Raw genomic sequence first — 20,092 nt, forward strand, 5'->3', positions numbered from 1 at the left:
TTTGGCAAAATTTAAAATTCAATTCAATTGATTAATTCCTGGCACAGACGCAGCTTTTAAGTCTAGTCCAAATGTTCAATTGGGTTGAGGTCAGAGCTTTAAGAAAGCCATAACAGCAACTGTTAACGTTTTTTTTTTATCAGTTTCAAAACCAGTTTGATGTATATTTAGGATCATTTTCCTGTTATAACTGTGTCTAAGTTTCAACTGTTCATTTGGGTTGTTCTTTATTATTCCATCCACTTTGTTGACTGTACCAGCACCACTAGCAGCAAAACAGCCCCCAGAGCATGATGCTACCACCTCCATGCTTGACAGCTGGTACAGTGTTCTTAGGTTTGAAAGCCTCGCCTTTACTTCTCCAAACAGACCTCGTTACTGTGGCCAAATTACTGAATCTTTGTGTCATCTGACCATAAAACTTTTCTCCAGAAAGCATTTGGCTTGTCCAAGTGCGCAGCTGGAAATTTCAGTCAAGCTTCAAGGTGTTGATTTTGTAGCAGGGGCTTCTTTCTTGGTCTACATCCTCTTAGTACGGAGGCGATGTAAAACCTGCTTCACTGTCACAGTGATGCTAGTGTTTCAGCAGTTTCCACTTTATGGCCGACTTGTGTGTTTAAACTGATCACCTTTGAATCTGCAGTTTAGAAATGGGTCTAATAGCTCCAACCTGTTAAAATCTACAGTTCTCAGATCTTCACTGAGTTCCTTGGACTTTACCATTGTCCTTAGTATTGGTCAGTCCAAGGAGTGCTGTCAAACAAATCATTGCAAGCCCAAAATCACAATGACTACCATGCCTAGGATGACTGTATGTAAACTTCTGACTATCTTGAGCATCTCAAAAGCAGATCATGCAGTCTGCTTTTTATCTTTTATTTGGTAAATTTGATGATTTTTGTTGTTCCTGTGCAATCCAGAGCTGGAAGCTGCTCATGGATCTGTTCTGAAATGCACTGTGACACATCTGTTGGAATCAGACATCATCTTGAGTGGTTTTGGTTCAGCTCCTTTTTATTGTCTTAGACTATATTAGAATGGCTTTGCATGATTCACAATTCAAAAAATAATTCCCATCTAAATGTCCTATTATGCCGTTAATATCTTATTTATGTGACCCGTCTGAACCAAGCTGTCTTTAAGGCAGCCCTCCCCGTAAGCCAACCTTCCTGTGATTGGCTGTCCCTCAAACAGGTTTTATCAGAAGGCGGCGCCCACCCACCTGAGACTGTATTAGGGACATATTATCTCATAGCTGTCGTAGAAAAAGTTTAGGACTGCCTGACACTTGAAAGGGGTAACTCGCCAATAAGCTGCCCTCATGGCTAGAAACCTTTGGCTATGTTCTATATAATCATCTACAACTTTAACAATAAATATATCAGCTTTAAAGATCTTTCGGATAAAGCTTGAACTGAAAACACATCTGAATCCATATTTGTTAAAAAAAGAAAGTGTTGCACCCCTACAGGTGTGCACGTTTGATGTAAGTGTAAAGTTTTTAAACAGTGTCTAATGTCTGTATCTGCTGTTTAAGTCTCCAGGCTGCCTTCTGTGTTTCATAAGCGAAAAATGCTCAGTCAGTGACGGGCACATAGCTGGCTTAGTATCCATATACGAAGCCCACGCATTTAATTACTTTGACAGCTGATTGTGTTTTCAGACAAAGACGGATGGTGTGCAGGCAAATCAACTGTGCTGGCATTCCTCACCTGATTTAAACTTCTTGGAAAATGGTGTTCACACTCTTGGATTACTCAAACAATTCATTCTCACAATGAGCTTCAAAAAAAAAAAAAAAAAAAAAAAAATTCTTGTAGCTGCTCTCATCATATCCTGTCGGACTGACTTTAAGAGCTCCGTCTCTTTCTCCCCGTAGGAGTCCTTTATCTCCTCGAGCACGACGAGGAGTACGTCTTCACATTGCCCTGTGCCTACGCCCGCTCCATCCTCACTGTGCCCTGGGTGGAGCTGGGGGGCAAAGTCTCCATCAACTGTGTCAAGAGTGGCTACTCGGCCACAGTGACCTTCCACACAAAGCCTTTCTACGGAGGGAAGGTACATCGGTGAGTATTCCCCCCTCTGCGATAGCTTCTTCATACATGTGATTCAGTTTAAGGACGGCTGGTTCTTGTTCACTTCAGGGAAGGCAGAGGAAGCGAAATAATTCATCTGTGAGGTTATCAGACTCTTACATATGACAGATTATGTCACCAACAGTAGTAGTTCATGCATGCAGTGGATTTCACAGCTTATGCTTCTGTCTTAACGTTTCAGTATTTGTGAGTTATTTTATAAAATGAAACATTTTAGCTGATTTAAGCAAAGAAAATACAGGAAATGTTTGCCAATAATTTGGTCATAAAGAACATTAACTATCTGTCGCACCAGAACTCTTCTTCACCGTTAAGAGAAAACAATGTTTCCCACACACTGAGTAGATGCTTGCATAAAGTTGATGTATTGAGCACACTTATGCTGTCAATGTGGCATCATCAGTGTGAACCAGGAAGTTTCATAAGAACAATCCAGGTGTGGCAGGTGGATGCTCTCCCTGAACCTGTTGTATGCAGTTTGAATGCTTCTGCTCAGTACCAAGAGAGTTAAGAGTCTGTGGCTGGGATGTCTATGGTGAGAGGACCCTCTATGTCTTCCTCCTGCATTGTTCTCTTTACAGGCTCTGGATGGCACTTCAGTTCACCCTGTTGGTCAACAGATGATAGGGATTGCTTGAGGAAGAGCCTACGGATCCAAGCATTGCTTGTTGCATAACTTTTTCAAGAAAATCATTTATTACTTGAACCAAATAATATGGAGAGCTTTGCTCTTTTTGTCTTCCTGATTAAGCCAAACAAATAAGTCACAACTTCCTGAAAAATGATTGGAGTAATGTGATTTAGCGACTAAGTAAAGACAGGCGACCATTTAAATTTTGTGACCATTTTCTGACAGTGGTGGTGGAGAGTGCGACCCAACACTGGTCCAAAATCTTCCACAGGCATTTAGTAGACTTCAGATCCAGTAATGGTAAATGCCGTAGCGTGTTACTTACATCGTTTTCATAATCAAACAACTCAGTGACCCCTTAGGCTCCTGTGGATGGACTGAGAGACGTTTCATTCCGAGCCACCTTGAGCTCAAGCTCACCGTGTTTCCTTAAATTTAGTCAACAGATGGATGTCACAGTGTAAGCACAGTATGGAAGGTAGTTTTAGTAAAACTGCTTCAATAAAGGAACTATTTGGCGATTAAACTCTGATGAAACTGAATAATGGCAGAGCAGAGTAAGTAGTAGGTGACGATCCATGCAATCTAGATGTTGGCAGTGTTGGAGATGAAGCAGGTGGAGAATTGGATAAGGCTTTGAGCAAACAAATGAGGTGGAGATTGGGAGTCTGAAAGTCAAACTAGAAGAGCAGCACTGGGATTCAAAGCACAGGGAGCAGAGTAATGATGGCAGATGTGGCTTTGACAGCCCAGAGAAGACAAACAGCCCAAACACCCATTAATTGATTTTAAGTGCATGTATATATCTTAACTATCTGCTTGCTAAAGGCTGCTTTTAACTTAACAACAACAACAACGGTCTCTGTCTTGCTGCCATAGGGTGACAGCAGAGGTCAAGCACAACCCGACCAACACCATCGTGTGCAAAGCACAGGGAGAGTGGAACGGCACGCTGGAGTTCACGTACAGCAGCGGGGAAACCAAAGTGATCGACACGACCAAACTTCCCGTCACCAAGAAGAAGCTGCGGCCGGTGGAGAAACAGGCGAGGACAGAATCCAGGTGAAAGGCAGCAGAGTTCAGTGAGCATTTTGGGAGCGTTTCACACTCATTTGCCCTCCGACACGGTTTTAAATGTGTTTTGGCTTATAGGCGGTTGTGGCAAAACGTCACCAAGTCGCTGAAGGAAGGGAACATCGACGAGGCCACGGAGCACAAACACAGACTGGAGGAGTGTCAGAGAGGGGAGGAGAGGCAGAGAGCAGCTGATAACAAACCCTGGATGCCCAAATACTTCACTAAAGAGGTACTGCAAGAGCAATAAGATTCAGTCTGAGCTCTAGTTTGTAAACATTCCTATTTCAAAGTATATCCCACTGAACGGCATAATACTATATTTAATAAATAGTGCGCTTCATTTACTGTGAAATCTGAGTGAAAATCTTTGCATTATTTAGTCGCCCTGACAAGCAAAAGAATTTTGAGCCTTGCTGATTGTTTCAGAAGTAAGCTTTATTTTTAACTCGAGGTAACGCCTCTCCCCTTTTCCTCATTAGTAGCACACACAGCGCTTGTAACTGTGTGATTATACTGTGTGCTGTTTTTGTGGTGATACATTTTTGGGTCACAAACTAAATGTTAGGTTTAGTTCTTGCTTCTGCAGTGGCAACCGACTAAAAGAGAACTCGTGAAGAACACGCAAAGTCGTTCTGCTTTAATACCCTTTGCTTCCACTATATTGCTGTCTACCTTTTTTTTTTTTGCCTGTCCCGTTTGGCTCTTTTGCATCAGAATTGTTGTCTAAAGGCAAAGAAAGATGCCCAACGGATTTACTTTACCAAATTGACCATCCCAGCCTTGCCGTAATGGTCCATTTGATTCACCTTTTATTGTTTATTTTATTTTCACTTACTGAATACGGGACCGACTTGACTGGGGGAAAGAAGGGGAGAAAGAAAGAGGGAAAGAGAAACAGCTGAGAAGAGGGAGGGGGGAGAAGGGCAAAAGACAAAAACCAACAGAACGGGCAGAGAAGAAAAAAAATGCATATATCAATCACCTGGATCACCTGCTGAGAAAGAAAAAAGAAAGCAAGCAGAAGAGAACAAGAGTAATAGAATAAACAGCATCACAATGATATATGGGAATATGACAGTAAATACTAAATGTTAAACATTATTGTGCAGCACATAAGATCAACAGAACACAGTGTGCTTTGAGGTAGGAGCCAAAAAGGGTGTAGTTTGTGGGTGTGATCACCCGTGTGTACACCTGTGAGCATGGACGCGCTTGTTTTTTTAAAAGGTTCCTTCATGTAATGATCTGCTAGAGGGTGTGGGGGGGCCACAGCCCCGTCCTCCAGGGCATGAAGCAGGTATGGAGGAGATCAAAACTCCAGACATCCAGAGGCCCCCAGAACACAAGAGACCAAGGAAGACCAACAGAGGGGCAGCCGCGCCACTGTCCCAGAAAGAGCTGAGGAGAGTCCCAGATGAGGGCTCACTCAGCAGCCGCGGAGCAGAAGCCAGGGGGAGTTGCAGTGACGCGCCCGTGAGCTCCGCCGGCAGCCAGCCGCGCCTGAGTGACCGAGCCCCAGGCCGAGAGGCCGGGGGCACCCCACCTCCGAAGTGGCCCGAGCGAGCCCCAGGCTCCAGGCCCCGATAAGCGGCCGCCAAGGAGTGAGCCGGTGTGTACCTGGACGCCCATCCCCAGACACAAAGAACCACCAACGCACCGACACCTGAGGGAGTCCGCCACTGGCAGGGGAAGTGGTGGTGGGGGGAGATAGGCCTCCAAACCTTGGAGGGCCTGAGATGTCCCCAGAGAGGTGGCGCCTGACACCCAACCTGACATATAGACACAGACATACAGGCACACACAGATACAAACATCCATTCCCACCCTCATGCTCTCATATGCACTTACTCCACACTCAACCAACGTGGAGACAGACATAAAGAGACGCTGTACACACGATCACACTCCCCAAGCGTACTCTACAAACCGGGTCTAGGTACCCTTGCCCCTGGAGGGGGGAACTGCACCCAGACCCAGGTGGTGTTACCCTTTTCCCTGCGGTGGGGAGAGGCAGACCGCCCCGACTCCGCAGCAGCAGGGAGGCTCCACACTCCAGACCGCAGTCGGACGGCCAACTCCTCCTCCTAGCCCCCCCGCTCCAGCAGGTCGCAGAGAACGGGGGTGAGAGAAGACTCCAAACCTCCCTCCACCCGCTCATTGTAGTGTTGATGCATGTGTGTTCTAAGGTGCATTTAAAACCCAGGAGGGCATGGAGCTACCTGCCAGAGAGCAGCAGGTAAGCGCATGGTCCCTCCTGCTAGCCCTCAATGTCTACGTGTATTTAAAATTGAGAGGTGGGCAACGATGCCAGGGGTGGGGTGTACACCCTGATGGTACTTTGGACTCCGTGTATCGTGCCCACCCCCAAGATGCTATATGTATGTGTAATGAGAGTGTGAGTAATGTGAATGTCTAAGTTGTGGGATAAAATTGAGGCAGAGGCAGCCAGAAGGGGACAGAGGGGGGGGGGAGCCTCCTCTGCACCCTGGTGACATACCCCTACTCCAAGGCCCTGCATGTGTGGGTGGTTGTGGTGGAGCGGGAAGAGCTGTCTACCTTACAGAAATGGACTGGTTCTTATGTAAAGCACGTTATACACTATGACTCAGGCACACAAGCAGTTTTTTTTCTACATCTAAGTGTTTTCTATCTAACATTCATGCACAATTACATATAAACACATCAGAAGCAACTCTGGGTTCAGTATCTTGCACAAGAATACTTTAGCATTCATACTGGAAGAGATGACCTGCTCTACCTCCTGAGCCACAACCACCTGTAGAGAAAACTAGTACAAGTGTATGTGCAAAAAAAAAAAATCATCTTTTCTTTTTGCTTTTTACTTCCAAACGATACATTTTGTTCCATATGAAGTGAAACATCCTTTTATATATAATTGACTGATTATTTCTTACAGCACATGAAAAACTGAATCATTATCTCAGATTATGAGAATTTTCTAGTTTGAATACATTGCAGTTCAAACTGTACAAATACTGTGCGTCTCTCAGAGATGAGGATCCAAGTTTTCAGATGAAAGTCAATTTTGCTTTTAATTGGAAATCAAAGTCATGGAGTCTGGAGGAAGAGAGGAAGTCACCGAATCCAAGCTCCAGAGTGAAGTTTCTGCAGTTGTCATGTGATCTGCTGGTGTTGGTGGTGGTTGGTTCGCTCCGTTTTTACCAAGTCCAGAATCAACACAGATTTTAGAGCACTTTGTGCTTCAATCATCAGCTGACTAGCTTTATCAAGAAGACTACAGATGCTAACAGAGCAACGTGGACTTCAGCTTTGCGCACTGCGTTGGTGTTACTGATCTCTTCGACTCACACTGATGCAGTAATTTGCGGTAAAAGAGCCCATGAGCCAAGTAATGGTGTATAAATTAGCATACTTTTCAAAAGTTGGACTTTACTGCTTTCTGAATCCTATTTTGATTGATTTTAGGAAATAATGTTATAATCTAAATTTCTGATTTTCATATGCTATCAAGCATAAAGAGCTTTTATACAATATTGCACGTTTTTAAAGATGCACTGGGTGGGATTTAAATGGGCCTTACTTTGTAAATTTTGGTAATTTGATCCAAATTGAGCTTTATTTTCTTAAAAGGCTTTTTCTCCCTCACCTGTGCAGGGGGATGCTTGGAGCTATAATAACCCGCTGTGGAAGTCAACCTGACATCAAAAACGCTCCTTTCTAATGGACTATAACAACTCCAGTTCCCCGTGCTGAGGAGGATGGGGGAGGGGGTCAAACAAGGGGAGCGGCGTCCCCCATGGACCTTCAGACCCCACCGAGTGACACTACGGCGACACAAACAGGAAACAAACAAGGTGCCAAATGGATCTCCACAGTTTGGGACTCCTGGGGAGAGCAGTACATTTTATATACAGTTGGCAGTATTCAAAGTAGAATCTTTCTATTTTTCACCTGTCAAGGCCTTTTTTTGCACACACACATAGTTTATGACGCCTGCCACTAGTCTCCCACTTTGTATTTTTCTTTTTAATGATCAGCGCATTTTTCTCAGAAATCAGTGTTTGTTCCAGGTTTCATGCCTTGTTAGAGTGGATCACATCTCCCGTAACACATAACACTGTAGTTCCCAGATTAGTTTGTTTATAGAGCACTTTTAACATAGAAGTAAATCTACTATTTTGTATCGATGGCTTTTACCAATCAGGTTGGGTCTCTCAGAACTTTAGAAGAATTAAGGAAACCTAAGCAGATTTAAAACTATTTAAAATCAAATGTACTATATTAGATGATTTAGTATATATTAAAATAGAATATATTACAGCAGGTTACTAGAAAGTGAAGGTCCTGATTGTTTGTGTCTGCACTATGAATGTATCTTGGCACATTTTAATTGTACAGTATGCTTTCCCATCTTGTACTGATGGCTACTACACATGCTTACGACAGTATGTTGCTCTATCACCTCTGCCTACCAGATGAGCTCCATTACTACCTCTCGTTTCACCATCACACGCTTTTTCTTCCAGAAGAAAACACCGGTTTGTTTGTATTGTAGCCAAGAGCTCCTCTAATCGGTGTTGTATCTGCGCCCCTCAGACGACACGTCCATAATTAGGGAGCCCCTGTACACCCCGTCTGTGCCTCCTGAAGTTAATACTTCTTTGTTTCAGCTGTGGTGATGATTATGGATGAGGCAGCTTGCAGGAACATACAGCCATGTTATCACATTTTGGGGGTGGTGGTGGTGGGGGAAAGAGGCTGCCTCTGTGAAGATGAAGGTCTGCCAGAATAACAATCACTGGGACACTGCAGGAAGAGGTTCATACCACTGTGTACTCGCGTTTTTATGTCTACATTTGACGAGATATGTGACGATTATTCAGACTGATCGGCTTTTCTACAATAAAGTAAAAAGGTTTTAAATGAAAACTGTTTATTTTTTGTCATAAAAGAAAGAAAACCGCACAACCCCGCCTTAGGTTTTTAACGTATGACAGTATTTGTATGCAGATGAGCTCACCCACTCCATGATGATGCTCTGCATTATATATGTGTAAAAAACAAACCTGTCAGACATTTAGACCAATGTTGGAGCTTGTTTTACACAAACACTGACTTTGGCCTTACATGAATCCAACAAGCAATTATTAAACATGTTTTCTTTAATGAAACCTGGGAACATCTGGGCTCGGGCAAAACTCGTGCATACAGCATGTTAGCTGTCACAGGTGGCCAACCTCTTTTTTTTTTCCCCTAGCCATGCTAATACAACTTCAGTTCAATTTTATTTATATAGCAGTCACAGCTGCATCACAGGGCTTTATACTGCAAGGTAAAAGAAATGCAGCAGGGGTGTCAAACATTAGGCCCGGGGTTCAGTATTGCCCTGACAAAGATTACAATCTGGCCAAAATATGAATGAGGGCATACATTTTTAGACTTTTAACAGTATTTTTTTTTTAATTAATTTGATAGTTTTTCCTGATTAACATCTCTCTCACAGCCAGTCATACTATATTTATTACTTAACTACTTAGTAAAGAATAAAAGGACAGAAGTTAATTTTTCATTGTTGACTTTTTGATTTTTCTAAATTTATCATGTAGAAAAATTGTTTTGTGCTGTTGAAATGGCACTTCATTATCTTGTACTAAGATGTCCCAGGGATTAAACGTGTAGTTAAACGTCTGTACACTGACACAAAGTGGAGTCTCACTTATCCGGCTAACTTAAGATCAAAGTGTGTCCCTCGTGGTAAAATGAGTTTGACATCACTGCCCTGTAATACAGAGAAAACTCCAATCATACGAGCCCCTATGAGCAAGCATCCACATATGTACCACTGACTAGATCCCCATCAGCTGATTACACAATTAGTATGTTAACACTAATCAGACATTTCATTAGGTACACCGTGCCAGCACCAGGTTTGGACCCCTCTTCTTTTTTTTTTTCCCCCTTCAGAGCTGGAGGTGAAGGTGGTGGATACATATTTACATGATAGCATCACAGGTGCTGCGGCTTTTTCGGCTGCTCGTCCAGCACATCTTGATTTTGCACAGCACACTGTGCATGCATAGGCTGTATATAAAAGATGGACACAGTCACCATATCACCCGCATCAGCATCCACAACATGTTTCATGTTACATCGTTTCTTTTGTTGACATGAAAGAATGCCAAAATCTCGGCTAATGCTAGCAAGCTTAGCAAATGGCATTTGTAAACTCTTCCAATGCAAAGAACAGAAGGGGAGAGGAAAAAACCCCATGTGTTCCCAAAACAATTTTTATTTTCACACCTGTGTTTTTCCTGCTGTAACATGCAGTGAAAAGGCCTGTGGCATATTGGCATCATCTTCAACAGTAATTTCACCTACAAGTCTTACGCTTCAGCTGGTGAAAACTAAAATAATTTGAAATTTAAAGCTGAGCTTTTGGTGAAGTAGTGCCAGCTGTAGAAGAGAAACCTTTTGATTTATATGGAGATGTCCTTTCTTCTGGCACCACCATGAGGCCAATTCACCGCCCGACTCATATCGCTGTAGCGATGCCAAGATTCGCAGTGCTAGTGTGGCTGCAGACTTTACATCTAAGCACTGCTGCAACGCTTCTCATTACTGTCACCTGCTTTAATACATCATTCTTAGGCTTTGTTGCCAGGCACCGTTGCTCAAAGGGGACTCACCAAGCATTTCCTTATTTTCTGTCACATGCATACTCTTGCAAATAATGGTTTCAGCAACATGTGCAAGCAAACCCTGTAAGCCCAAAAGCTCAGACTTCAGACTGCTCTAAAGGCTCAGTTTAAGTCTTTTTTTTTATACTCTTGGCTCTTAATGATGTCAGAGGGAACCGATATCCCCAATATGGTGATCTCAGGCACAGAAGCTCCACCCACCTGAGGTTCAAACCTTTTGTTTGCAAGGGGAAACCAATCTGAAGACTTCAAATAAATGGTGAGCTAGGGTCATCTCAGACAGGGTGAACTCAAAAGCTGCACCAAGGCCCAGAGTGAGATTATTTTCAGCACAAAAGTAAATATATAGAGTGAAGTATCTTCACTGGAGAAATCACGAGTTGAGATCGCATTAAATAATAAGTGGCTGAAGAACAGCTACTCATCCGCCACCAAATAAAGAGATCTCACCCCCTCCACAATCAGAGTGTTCTTTATGCATACTGCTGCACACTCAGAAGCAAAAGTCTTCACCCAAAGTGTAATGCTGCCATCAAGTGGTTCATTTTGCATTCAACTATGTTTAAAGTCACATTTACAGATGGTCCATGCAACGCTTTCAAAGTGAGAAGACCAGCAACAACACACACACACACACACACACCAGTGTTTTCTTTAAAGTGTATATTCAAAGATGGCTGAACAGAACAACAATGTAAAAATGTAAACTCTGAAGATGAGCAGACACATGTGGGAAGAGACTGCATTAGAACAACAACAAAAAAAGAAAGATGTTGTCGGGGACAGATGCCACCGAGATTCTAAGACATGAGGAAATTCAGAGCAACCATTCTGCTGTTCCTAATTAAACAAACAAAACAAATGAGCACAAAAGAGGAGCACACTGTACATCACATTAAGGCTTAGTCTGAACTCTGTCCTCTGTGTAACAGAACAATGAAGTGGCATGTCGAAGGTCTGAAGCCTCAAACGGTGACAGTTTGAGAGATCAAAGCATTCAGATACAAAAACAAAAAAAAACACCCGATATGAACAAAAGTTATTTTTTGTAAAATGTGACAAAACAAGTATACTGCATGATGTGTCACTTTTTTGATCAAGAAAAAAAAAGTTACAGAAGCGTGCACACATTAGTTTTTAGACAGAGTCTAAGAACCCAAACACACGGAGAACAGTGCAATGCCCATAGAATAAGACATAGGCTACCACTCAGAGCTGTGTCCCAGCTGCATACCGCATACTCCAACTAACACTACTAGGATAGAAATATTTTATATTATGTCTTTTTTAAAGATAAATATCAGGGGGGTTTTTCTGAAATATAATCAGTATCAGGAACCAACTCACCAGTTCTAAACATGATGTGGGGTGCAGAATAAAAAAAACCAACTGTATTAAAGTGGATTATTCCAAAGTAATTCCAAACTCTTTTTGTTATCAATTACAGACCTAATCTCAGCACCTGGAAAATTAAAACACCTTTTTCTGGAGAATTTACAGAAAATTTAACTGATAGACTAAAAGGCAACCACAGGCTAACCTATTCAAAAGCATGCAGCCCTTTTTAATACTGCATTGAACAAAAGAATGAATGGATCAATGAACAGCTGTAAACTTTACTGAGATATTTTTAAAGCAGTAAAGTAAAATGTCACTGTTATAGCTTTTAAAAACGTAAGGAGCTTCCAAATCTCTTTAGAGACAGAAAAAAGTGATTATTTTGTGGACTTCTCAATCCATTAAGTTTTCCTCCTTTTCAGCCTCATGTACAAATACAATGCTGGATGCTCATATTAAGCACTCTGTCTCATCTTGGCTTTGTATGATGTCACAGAGCAGATGTCACCAATGTGGTCATCTCAGCCAACAACCTTCAGCCAATCAGAATAAAGTTGGCTTAAAATCAGAGAGGCCACTAGAGTTTGTTTCAGACAGAGGATAATCTCTCTGAAGAGATTTCAAAGAATAAGGATTATTTTGAACTGAATCATGCAAAGCTACTCTGGCAGAGGAGAAGAATAAAACTCCTAAAAGACCTTAGTTTTCAGGTTTTTCCAAGGGTAGTTTTTCCAAGTGACCACCCTCACCAAGTTCTGATGCACAATCATTTTGTTTTATAAGCAGCCCTGACCTTTCACTTCAGAGCTTCAAGGGTTACTCTCAGTATGCTTTCAATGAGTAAAAAGTTAAAGACATCACAACTGGCTCTGAGGACCGTTTTCAGGAAAAAACATTAACTGGGAAATTGATTATTTCAACCGCCTGCTGTACAAACATCTATTAGTGCAGCAGTAGTATACAGTACAGGACAGGGACACAGCTTCAGAGTACCACAGAGACATTTGTTAGTCTTATTCTCACTGATCCATCTTATGTTACAGGCAGAGATGGAAGTCCATTATAGTTTCTCATTCAGTTCATCTTTTCTAGATTCAGTGCCTGTATACCATGTAGCCCCCACTCCCCCCCTTCACAGTTCACCAGTCCATTTCCAGATATTATGAACATTTCCAGTTTTCAACGCCTCAGTCTGGTTGAAGCAGCGAAGCCGCCATTCTGACACTCGATGAGCTTAAACAAAAGTAGACAGCCACAAACTCAAACGTAAAAATTAAAAGGAAAGATAAAAATCAGGCGATGGACGACCAGCGATGAGGCACTAGGCTTTGCTCACTTGAACTAGAGAGCTCCCCCTGCAGGAAGGGAGGCCTAATTTATTAATCACTACTTTGTACACACAGTTGCTTGTTTCCGTCTTTAAACCCTAGCAGCAGAAATGTACAATCTATGCATTTAGAGGGGGGGAAAAACAGGGGGTGTGTAAAAATTCACATTCAAATTCATTCTGTCAGCAAAAATCTCAAGCCCCTCTGTACAAGAATTATTGCATTCACTGTTCTAAATGCTGTCAAACAAAAATCAAACAATCGCACAAAAACTGGGAAGAAAAAAAAACTAAACAAAAAAACCCAGAAACTGCATATTTAAAAAGTCACCACAACAATCCAATATATTATCATCCTTTTAGACAGTTTCTCTTTATATCGCATATTTACATATTAGGCCAATTTCTCTCCCCAGAGAATCTGTGGGGAAAACAGGGGTCAGGAAGCCAGGCAGAAGACAGAAAAGAGATGATGACAAAAAGGTTAATATTACAGAAGGGCTGTGCGTGGATGGTGACGTTCCTCCATACCGCATACTGTCCTACTGTACACGAGTCAGGAACAAAGTCCTCGACTTTCACTGCTTCGCCTCCTCGCTCCCAGTAATGAGTTCACATGTGCCACGGAGCAAGGTCGATGGGTCTTTGGTGCAAATGTTCCTAGTCTTCTCTTGTTTCGCCTTCACCCGATCCCTGTACTGATAAGCACTTAATTAACATCACAAAAATTAAATCAACGCTGGACCCAGTAAAGCAGCCCTATGCCTCACCACACATTCAAGTACAAAGTAATAAAAAAAAAAGAATTGAAAAGAAAAAAAAAACAGAAGAAAAAGCAAGACAAACATCCTCAGGATAAAAAAACCAAACACCAAAAAAAACGGACGACAATTCTGGAGCTAACCAGATATGACACATCCTCGACACATGAGGGCGCTCTAGAGACAAGCGCCCGAGACCAACTGCCAGATAAAACAGCACCTGTGTTCTTCATCATTGGTGTTTAGAGGTTTCTTCACGTTTGTTCTCCTACAGTTCACGATTCGTCGCCGTTATTTTTTTTGGAGTTTCTTGCCCTTCTTCATGGCAAGTTTGTTCTTGATGTGCCCTCGCTTCCTCTTGGCGGTCTGGTTAGAGAAATGAGGTCGAAATAAAAAGAAAACATCTGTAAATATTAGAATTGGTAGGATTTAAATTAATTTTTTTAAGCAACTTTTTGTACATTTAAAGAATTAATAAATAAAAAGACTGAATGAACACATGCTCTATGTTGTTACCTTTTTGGAGGTGTACTTCTGCTTGGGCACGACACTACGGAGCTTGTGGTCGAGCGGCTCTCTGTTTTCCAGGTCCTTCACCTTGTAGATCCTGACCAGCCAGTGCTCTGAAGTGAACGCCTCCTCCAGGTACTTGAACTTAATGTCCTTGTTGCCGATCTCGACGTTACGTGTCCGGTCAAAGCCAGGCGGCGTCCTAAAATCCAGCTGAGAGACGAGCAGGTTTATTTATCTGATTTTCTGGCAGCTATCAGTGACAGGAACGTATGAAACTGTGCAGTGCAATTGTTTGTCTTCTTATAGAGGAAGGTGGGAAGAGGTACACTGGAGAGGCAACAAAACAACCCCAAATTCCTTCTCGACTGATTTTTCTGTCGTTCTTGTCACTCTACTAGTTACACAATTAGACCACAGAAGATTCGCCAAGTGTGGAGGAGATACCAGGAGGCAGGCCAACACATGAGAGCTGCCCATAAAAGGGCATCGACCAAGGAAGCAGAACATGTATCTGCTCCTTCATGTGCGGAGGAACAGAAGCACTGCCAGAACCCTACAAATCGACCTCTAGTGGGCCACTGAAGTGCATATTTCTGATGAAGCTGTGATATACATGTACTACGGTGGCATAAGGGCCTGATGTCCCTTAGTGGGTCCTGTAATCACAGACAGTGCAGCTCAACTGGCATTCAGAGAATACCACAACTGGCAGGCACTGATGACCTAGTCTCTCCGCAGATAATTGTTGCAGGCAACAATGGCAAGTGCCAACTGAGCTGCATGGTGCCGGTCAGTCAGAAGCACGCACATGAACAGCCCACTAGAGAGGATTGTGTAGGGATCTTGTAGCATTCCTCTAGTTCCTTCTTGCACAGAGATGCAGATCTAGGTCCTGCTTAGGGGGAAGGCTTTTTTCAGCCCTGCTCACCTCTCCACCGCACGCTTGAGACTGTGCAGGGAGACACAGTGAGCCTTCTTGTGACAGCACATGTGAACACGACATCCTAAAGGAATGTGACTACCTGTGCAACCAGGCACCACCTCCTACTATCAGAGGTGACAAGAAAAGAAAACGTAGTCAGGTGGGACAATGAGAGAGCAGGAGTTGTGCCCACCACCTGCAAAACCATTTCTTTTCCTGAGGGGGTCGTCTTGTTGTTGCCTCTTCAGTTCACCTGTTGTCATTTTCATCTGGACCGAAGCTGCTTAGAAAGCAGAAACCAGCTGAGAGGACAAACTGAAATCCTTCAAGTTGAACTGAATTTGTGTCACGGAAATATAAATGACGTCAAACCAAACACATGTTAACAAAGACACGATAGAAGCTGCCATCCCAGCTCCTAAAGAGCCAAACACATTGCTAGTTATAATAGTTTTTGATTTTTAATGGTTTTTTAAATTATTTTATTTGTTGTCATTCTAGTTTACAAACTGAGATTATTCATTTTAGTTTCATTTTATTTTTCGAGGCACGTTTACCTTTAATTTTTAGTAGTTTTGAGAAAATAAATTATTGACGTTTTTAGGATTTTATTATTCATTTAGCATTTTTCAGGGGCAAAATGTATGAAGTTCAGATTAGACATCACAATATAAACAAACCTTTGAAGGCTGCTGACTCGCAACAGTGCAGACCCTTGTCTCAAACAGCTGCACCACAGCCTCCTCAGGCTACTGGCATTAATAAGTGTGGTGTTTCTTTATCATTTTTTGTACACCATCACTTGCTCCTCATATTTTGTCCTGCATTCAACTGTGTTTGAACACTTTAATAACCTGTGGGATGTGCACTGTGTTGGCAGAAGACTTTGTGTTACTGCGGTACAGATGTGCCAGAGTGTACCTTTTTACTTTCTCCCGGCTTATTCTTGCTATAATGTAAATCAGCATGGCATTTATTCAGTGGTCTGGTGGAATGAGTAGTGATCACTGATCACTCAGGATTGAAGCTGTAACAAGGTGTACAAACTGAGCACGTGTAATAGAAATACACCTTAAGAGATTTAAAGCTTACTTTGGATCAAAGCCAGCAAATCTGTTAAGGCATATAAGCGGATTTTTATTTCCTGGTGATTTCAACCGTTAAGGCTAGGGGTGGGTTTTTATAATCGATTCATCGATTAAAATTGATTCTGGCTTGGATAACGTAAAATCGATTCATTAAAATCCTGAATCGATTTTTTTAATATAAATTTATTTTGCCCGAAATGCCAGAATCTCTGGTGACATCTCACAAAATTTCAAGAACCACCAAACAGTTAAGACAGTAAATGAGAGCAGGTACAGGGATTCTGCACATAGACTTAAACACACAGCGCGACCCGCGGATCAGAATCAGTGAGATGTCGCCTTTCTCACGGTCGGGGCTGAAAGCCGACAGCTCGCTGATTCTGATGTGTCGGCGGGTCCGCGCTTTGTGTTCACGCCCTTTATGAGCCGATTCTAAAGCTGTTAGTTTTATCTCTCTCCAAACAATATTGACCGAACCAGCAGCAGAAGAAGATCCAAACGCTTCACATAAACATCGTCATGAATTCACTCTTTTACTGTTTTGCTCTCTCTCTCTCTCTCTCTCTCTCTCTCTCTCTCTCTCTCTCTCTCTGTACTTCAAGAACAGTTTCCCTTTCTTCATTATTCGCTTGCTTGTTACACAAGTCTACTGTTGCTTACAGCGCTGTCAGCCGCTGTTTTTTTCCCTTTTACATTCTTCCGAAAAGAAAACCTCATTTCTGCTGTTCAATACTGAATAAATTTAAACTTTTTAAAATTATTCAAAATGCAAAATGCTTAGCCATGTCTCTAATAAAACCGCTGTAACTTCAGAGGTGATGTTCATATGTTGATTAATGGTTTTCTTTCGTTTTTGATGTACTGCAGAATATTTTTATAAAATCCCAGGCCAGGAAAATCACCTTCATGTTTTTCTGTGTTTTATCTTCAGCTACTTTGACACAAAAGCATCTGCTGTGATGCTCACAGCTTGGATAAAGTCTTGCGAGTGTCAGCTTCCTTTTTATAGATACAAAAATATGTAAATGTACTGATCTGAATTATAATATTTCTGACTGTCAAAATTTCCCAGATTTAAATCGAATCGAATTAAATCGAATCGTGGATCGAATCGATTCGGGACCTTGTGAATCGGAATTGAATCGATTCTAGAAATCAGTGACGATACCCAGCCCTAGTTAAGGCTACACTATACAATTACATAGATGCTTTAAAACAACTACCCAGAGGCGGTGCCAAGATAGATGCAGTGGCAAGGCTCGCTTCCAGAGAGAGACTTTGGTTGAATTATCTACAAGCTGCTTAATGACTAAAACCCACTCCTCCCCATCGCTGCTATTCTGTTACTTCTAGACAGAAGCAGGCTGGCAGTGTCCACGTTTTAACTGAATAGCCACGAATAGCATCAGTGTTCTCATCTTACTCTTTCTGCAAGTGAATTTCCCAAAATGTCAAATAGTTTCCTAAAATAAAAGTGAAACGGAAGGCAGGAGCCTCTCCACCCACTACTAAAGCATCACCTTTGATCCATCTCAGCACAAAGCAGCTCTACAGATTCAAACTAAATTAGGTCTGAACAGAAAAAGACGAGAGCAAACATTTTAAACTCGATTATGAAAGATAAACAGTGAGTTTGATTACACTTTCCACGAGCAGCATAAAACCTCTCGTCCCCGTAATTCTGCTCTAAAAAGGCCCTTGATTGCTCATCCTCCTTACTCTGCAACTGTTACTGTGTCCCTCGAAAATATGTCAACTCTATTCTCAAAGTAAAAGCCTCCATCTAGGTTCCCGCCATTGTTTTTCCTTCTTGTCCAACTTCCTCACTTTGTGTTCTAACCTGTAATTGTTCCTCAGGCTGCTCCACAGGACAAAGACTTTAAAATAATAGAATATCAGCAGCAACAAGATCTTAGCCTCTTAATGTGCTTTTATTAGTGCGGTTTAACCTGTCATTTTAATATAAAAGGAACTAAATGAGTTAGTTTGGGGGCTTCAAAGTAACCAGTCCATGGGTTCTCTTTTCATCATGAGTTCTATTCTGTTCTCTATTATGCATTCTCAGCATTACAGTTTAATATTGGTCCATGACTATAAAGTGCATTCTCGACAATCATGAATGGCTGCCTCCGCTCTGCTCATCGCCTTCTTCCTCGTGTCCTCCAAGCCTCAGTTTACACTTGTCACATCTTGTTTTCATAACTGGAATCTGCTCCGGCTATTCTAACACTTTTCTGTCTTTGGGATCTCTCCATCCTGTCCTCCTCCTACTCCTTCCGTGCCTCGGTTTCTCCATGCCATTAACCCAGAAACAGCACTTTAAGCTATGCAGAGCTTTGGCTGTTTGTCCGCAGATGGCGGAAGCGTCGATTGTACGGTAGGGATGTGAGCACCTGGCATGAAGGATCCGTCTCATCTCTCCTCTGCTACCTGCCAGAAGTAGCCGTGGCGCATTTCAAAGCTTCTGCCAATCCTTCATATTTCCTCTCGCAGCCTCTCGTTCCCCTCCGACAACCCCTCTACAAACTTCAGGAGCTCCCTAAGGCGCCTCCTTAAAGACCCGTTCCACCCGTCTGTCAGCCTTTTACTGTAAGCGAGACGTTTTTACACGCTTGGCAGAGGTAGCTGCTCGTTACTGCCTGATAAAGCTCCATGTTGCATAAAATACAACACGTTTTTCCTTTATTGTGGCAGCTGCTCATCATTTCATCCATTTGTAAGTGTGAAGTGGATCCTAACTCCAGAAAGATTCAGTGGAGGGTTTCTCTTCTGTCCTGAAAAGTCCTCACATACACAAAACTAATTCTAAGAAACAAGCAAAGTTTCTGATGAAGTAATGAGAACTTCTCCTCTTACCTGCATTTCACCAAAGCGATAGTAAGACATCTTGTACATGAGGCAGTTGAGCAGAGTTGGTGAACCCGCCTTATCCACTCTGAACTCTCCCTGAGGAGTGAAGTAGTCGCTCTCCTAAAGAAGACACAGAGGAGGGCCCAGAAAAATCACCAGATGGCAAAAGTAGGTAGCATCAGGAGTAGAAAGTTCACACTAGATGGATGCAGTAGTGAGAGGACGCATTTGAATGACAGCAAAGGGGAAAAAACTGCTCTTAAACAGCTCAAGTAATCAATTGGCCGTCATTTTAAAAACTACTCATCTCAGTGCACGATTCAAAGCTCTAACACACAAACTCTATAACTGTGGAATTAATGTATTTTTGTCAGCATTAGTCTAAATTTTCTACTAAACTAGCCACAGTCACACAAAAATCAATGCCTAACCACAAGTATGTGTGCGCAGCTTATACACTACTTTGTGTATTTTGTCATTAAAGAGGAACCAGGTAATATTCAGCATGTTTGTTCCTTGAAGCCATTCATACAATTAGCACAGCCTTATTGAATTAAATGGAGTAGGAAGAATATAAGAAATGCCTCTAAACTGGAAAATTCCAACCTTGATCCAAGTTAAATTGCTGCTTAATTGTTTCAGTGGGTAGATTGTTCTGGTATAGTGGTCTGCACGTTTGCTTCACATAGTTGCTGGTTTAATTCCAGCTGAAGACCCAAATCGCCCTTTGGGGTTGTGTCAAGAAAACGGTTGCTGCCTGCTGTGGTGACCCTACTATGACCACACAGAGCTCTAAAGTAACTTCTGCT

The 20,092-nt window shown here is 42.3% G+C and overlaps 2 protein-coding genes across 2 annotated transcripts in view; one reads left to right on the forward strand and one right to left on the reverse strand.

Moving 5' to 3' along the window:
• osbpl10a (oxysterol binding protein-like 10a) overlaps positions 1 to 8,723 on the forward strand; it is a 97,293-nt gene extending 88,570 nt beyond the window's left edge. Inside the window, exons 10-13 of the mRNA XM_086280778.1 lie at positions 1,880 to 2,066; positions 3,607 to 3,789; positions 3,880 to 4,033; positions 7,441 to 8,723. Of these exons, the coding sequence (XP_086136904.1) occupies positions 1,880 to 2,066; positions 3,607 to 3,789; positions 3,880 to 4,033; positions 7,441 to 7,485 (569 nt within the window). The 3' untranslated portion in view covers positions 7,486 to 8,723. The remainder of the gene's footprint in view (positions 1 to 1,879; positions 2,067 to 3,606; positions 3,790 to 3,879; positions 4,034 to 7,440) is intronic.
• Positions 8,724 to 10,500: 1,777 nt separating this feature from the next.
• The window catches only part of LOC147303774 (dolichyl-diphosphooligosaccharide--protein glycosyltransferase subunit STT3B-like), a 104,799-nt gene continuing 95,207 nt past the window's right edge, over positions 10,501 to 20,092 (reverse strand). Inside the window, exons 14-16 of the mRNA XM_086280777.1 lie at positions 19,290 to 19,403; positions 14,427 to 14,633; positions 10,501 to 14,276 (exon numbers count right to left, since the gene is read on the reverse strand). Coding sequence (XP_086136903.1) covers positions 14,202 to 14,276; positions 14,427 to 14,633; positions 19,290 to 19,403 — 396 coding nt within the window. The 3' untranslated portion in view covers positions 10,501 to 14,201. The remainder of the gene's footprint in view (positions 14,277 to 14,426; positions 14,634 to 19,289; positions 19,404 to 20,092) is intronic.

Source organism: Aulonocara sp. 'chitande type north' Nkhata Bay, linkage group LG22, assembly GCF_057382095.1.
Source record: "Aulonocara sp. 'chitande type north' Nkhata Bay isolate Kocher_YH1m ecotype deep benthic linkage group LG22, A_spYH_male_GT1.1, whole genome shotgun sequence".
Taxonomy (NCBI): Eukaryota; Metazoa; Chordata; class Actinopteri; order Cichliformes; family Cichlidae; genus Aulonocara; species Aulonocara sp. 'chitande type north' Nkhata Bay.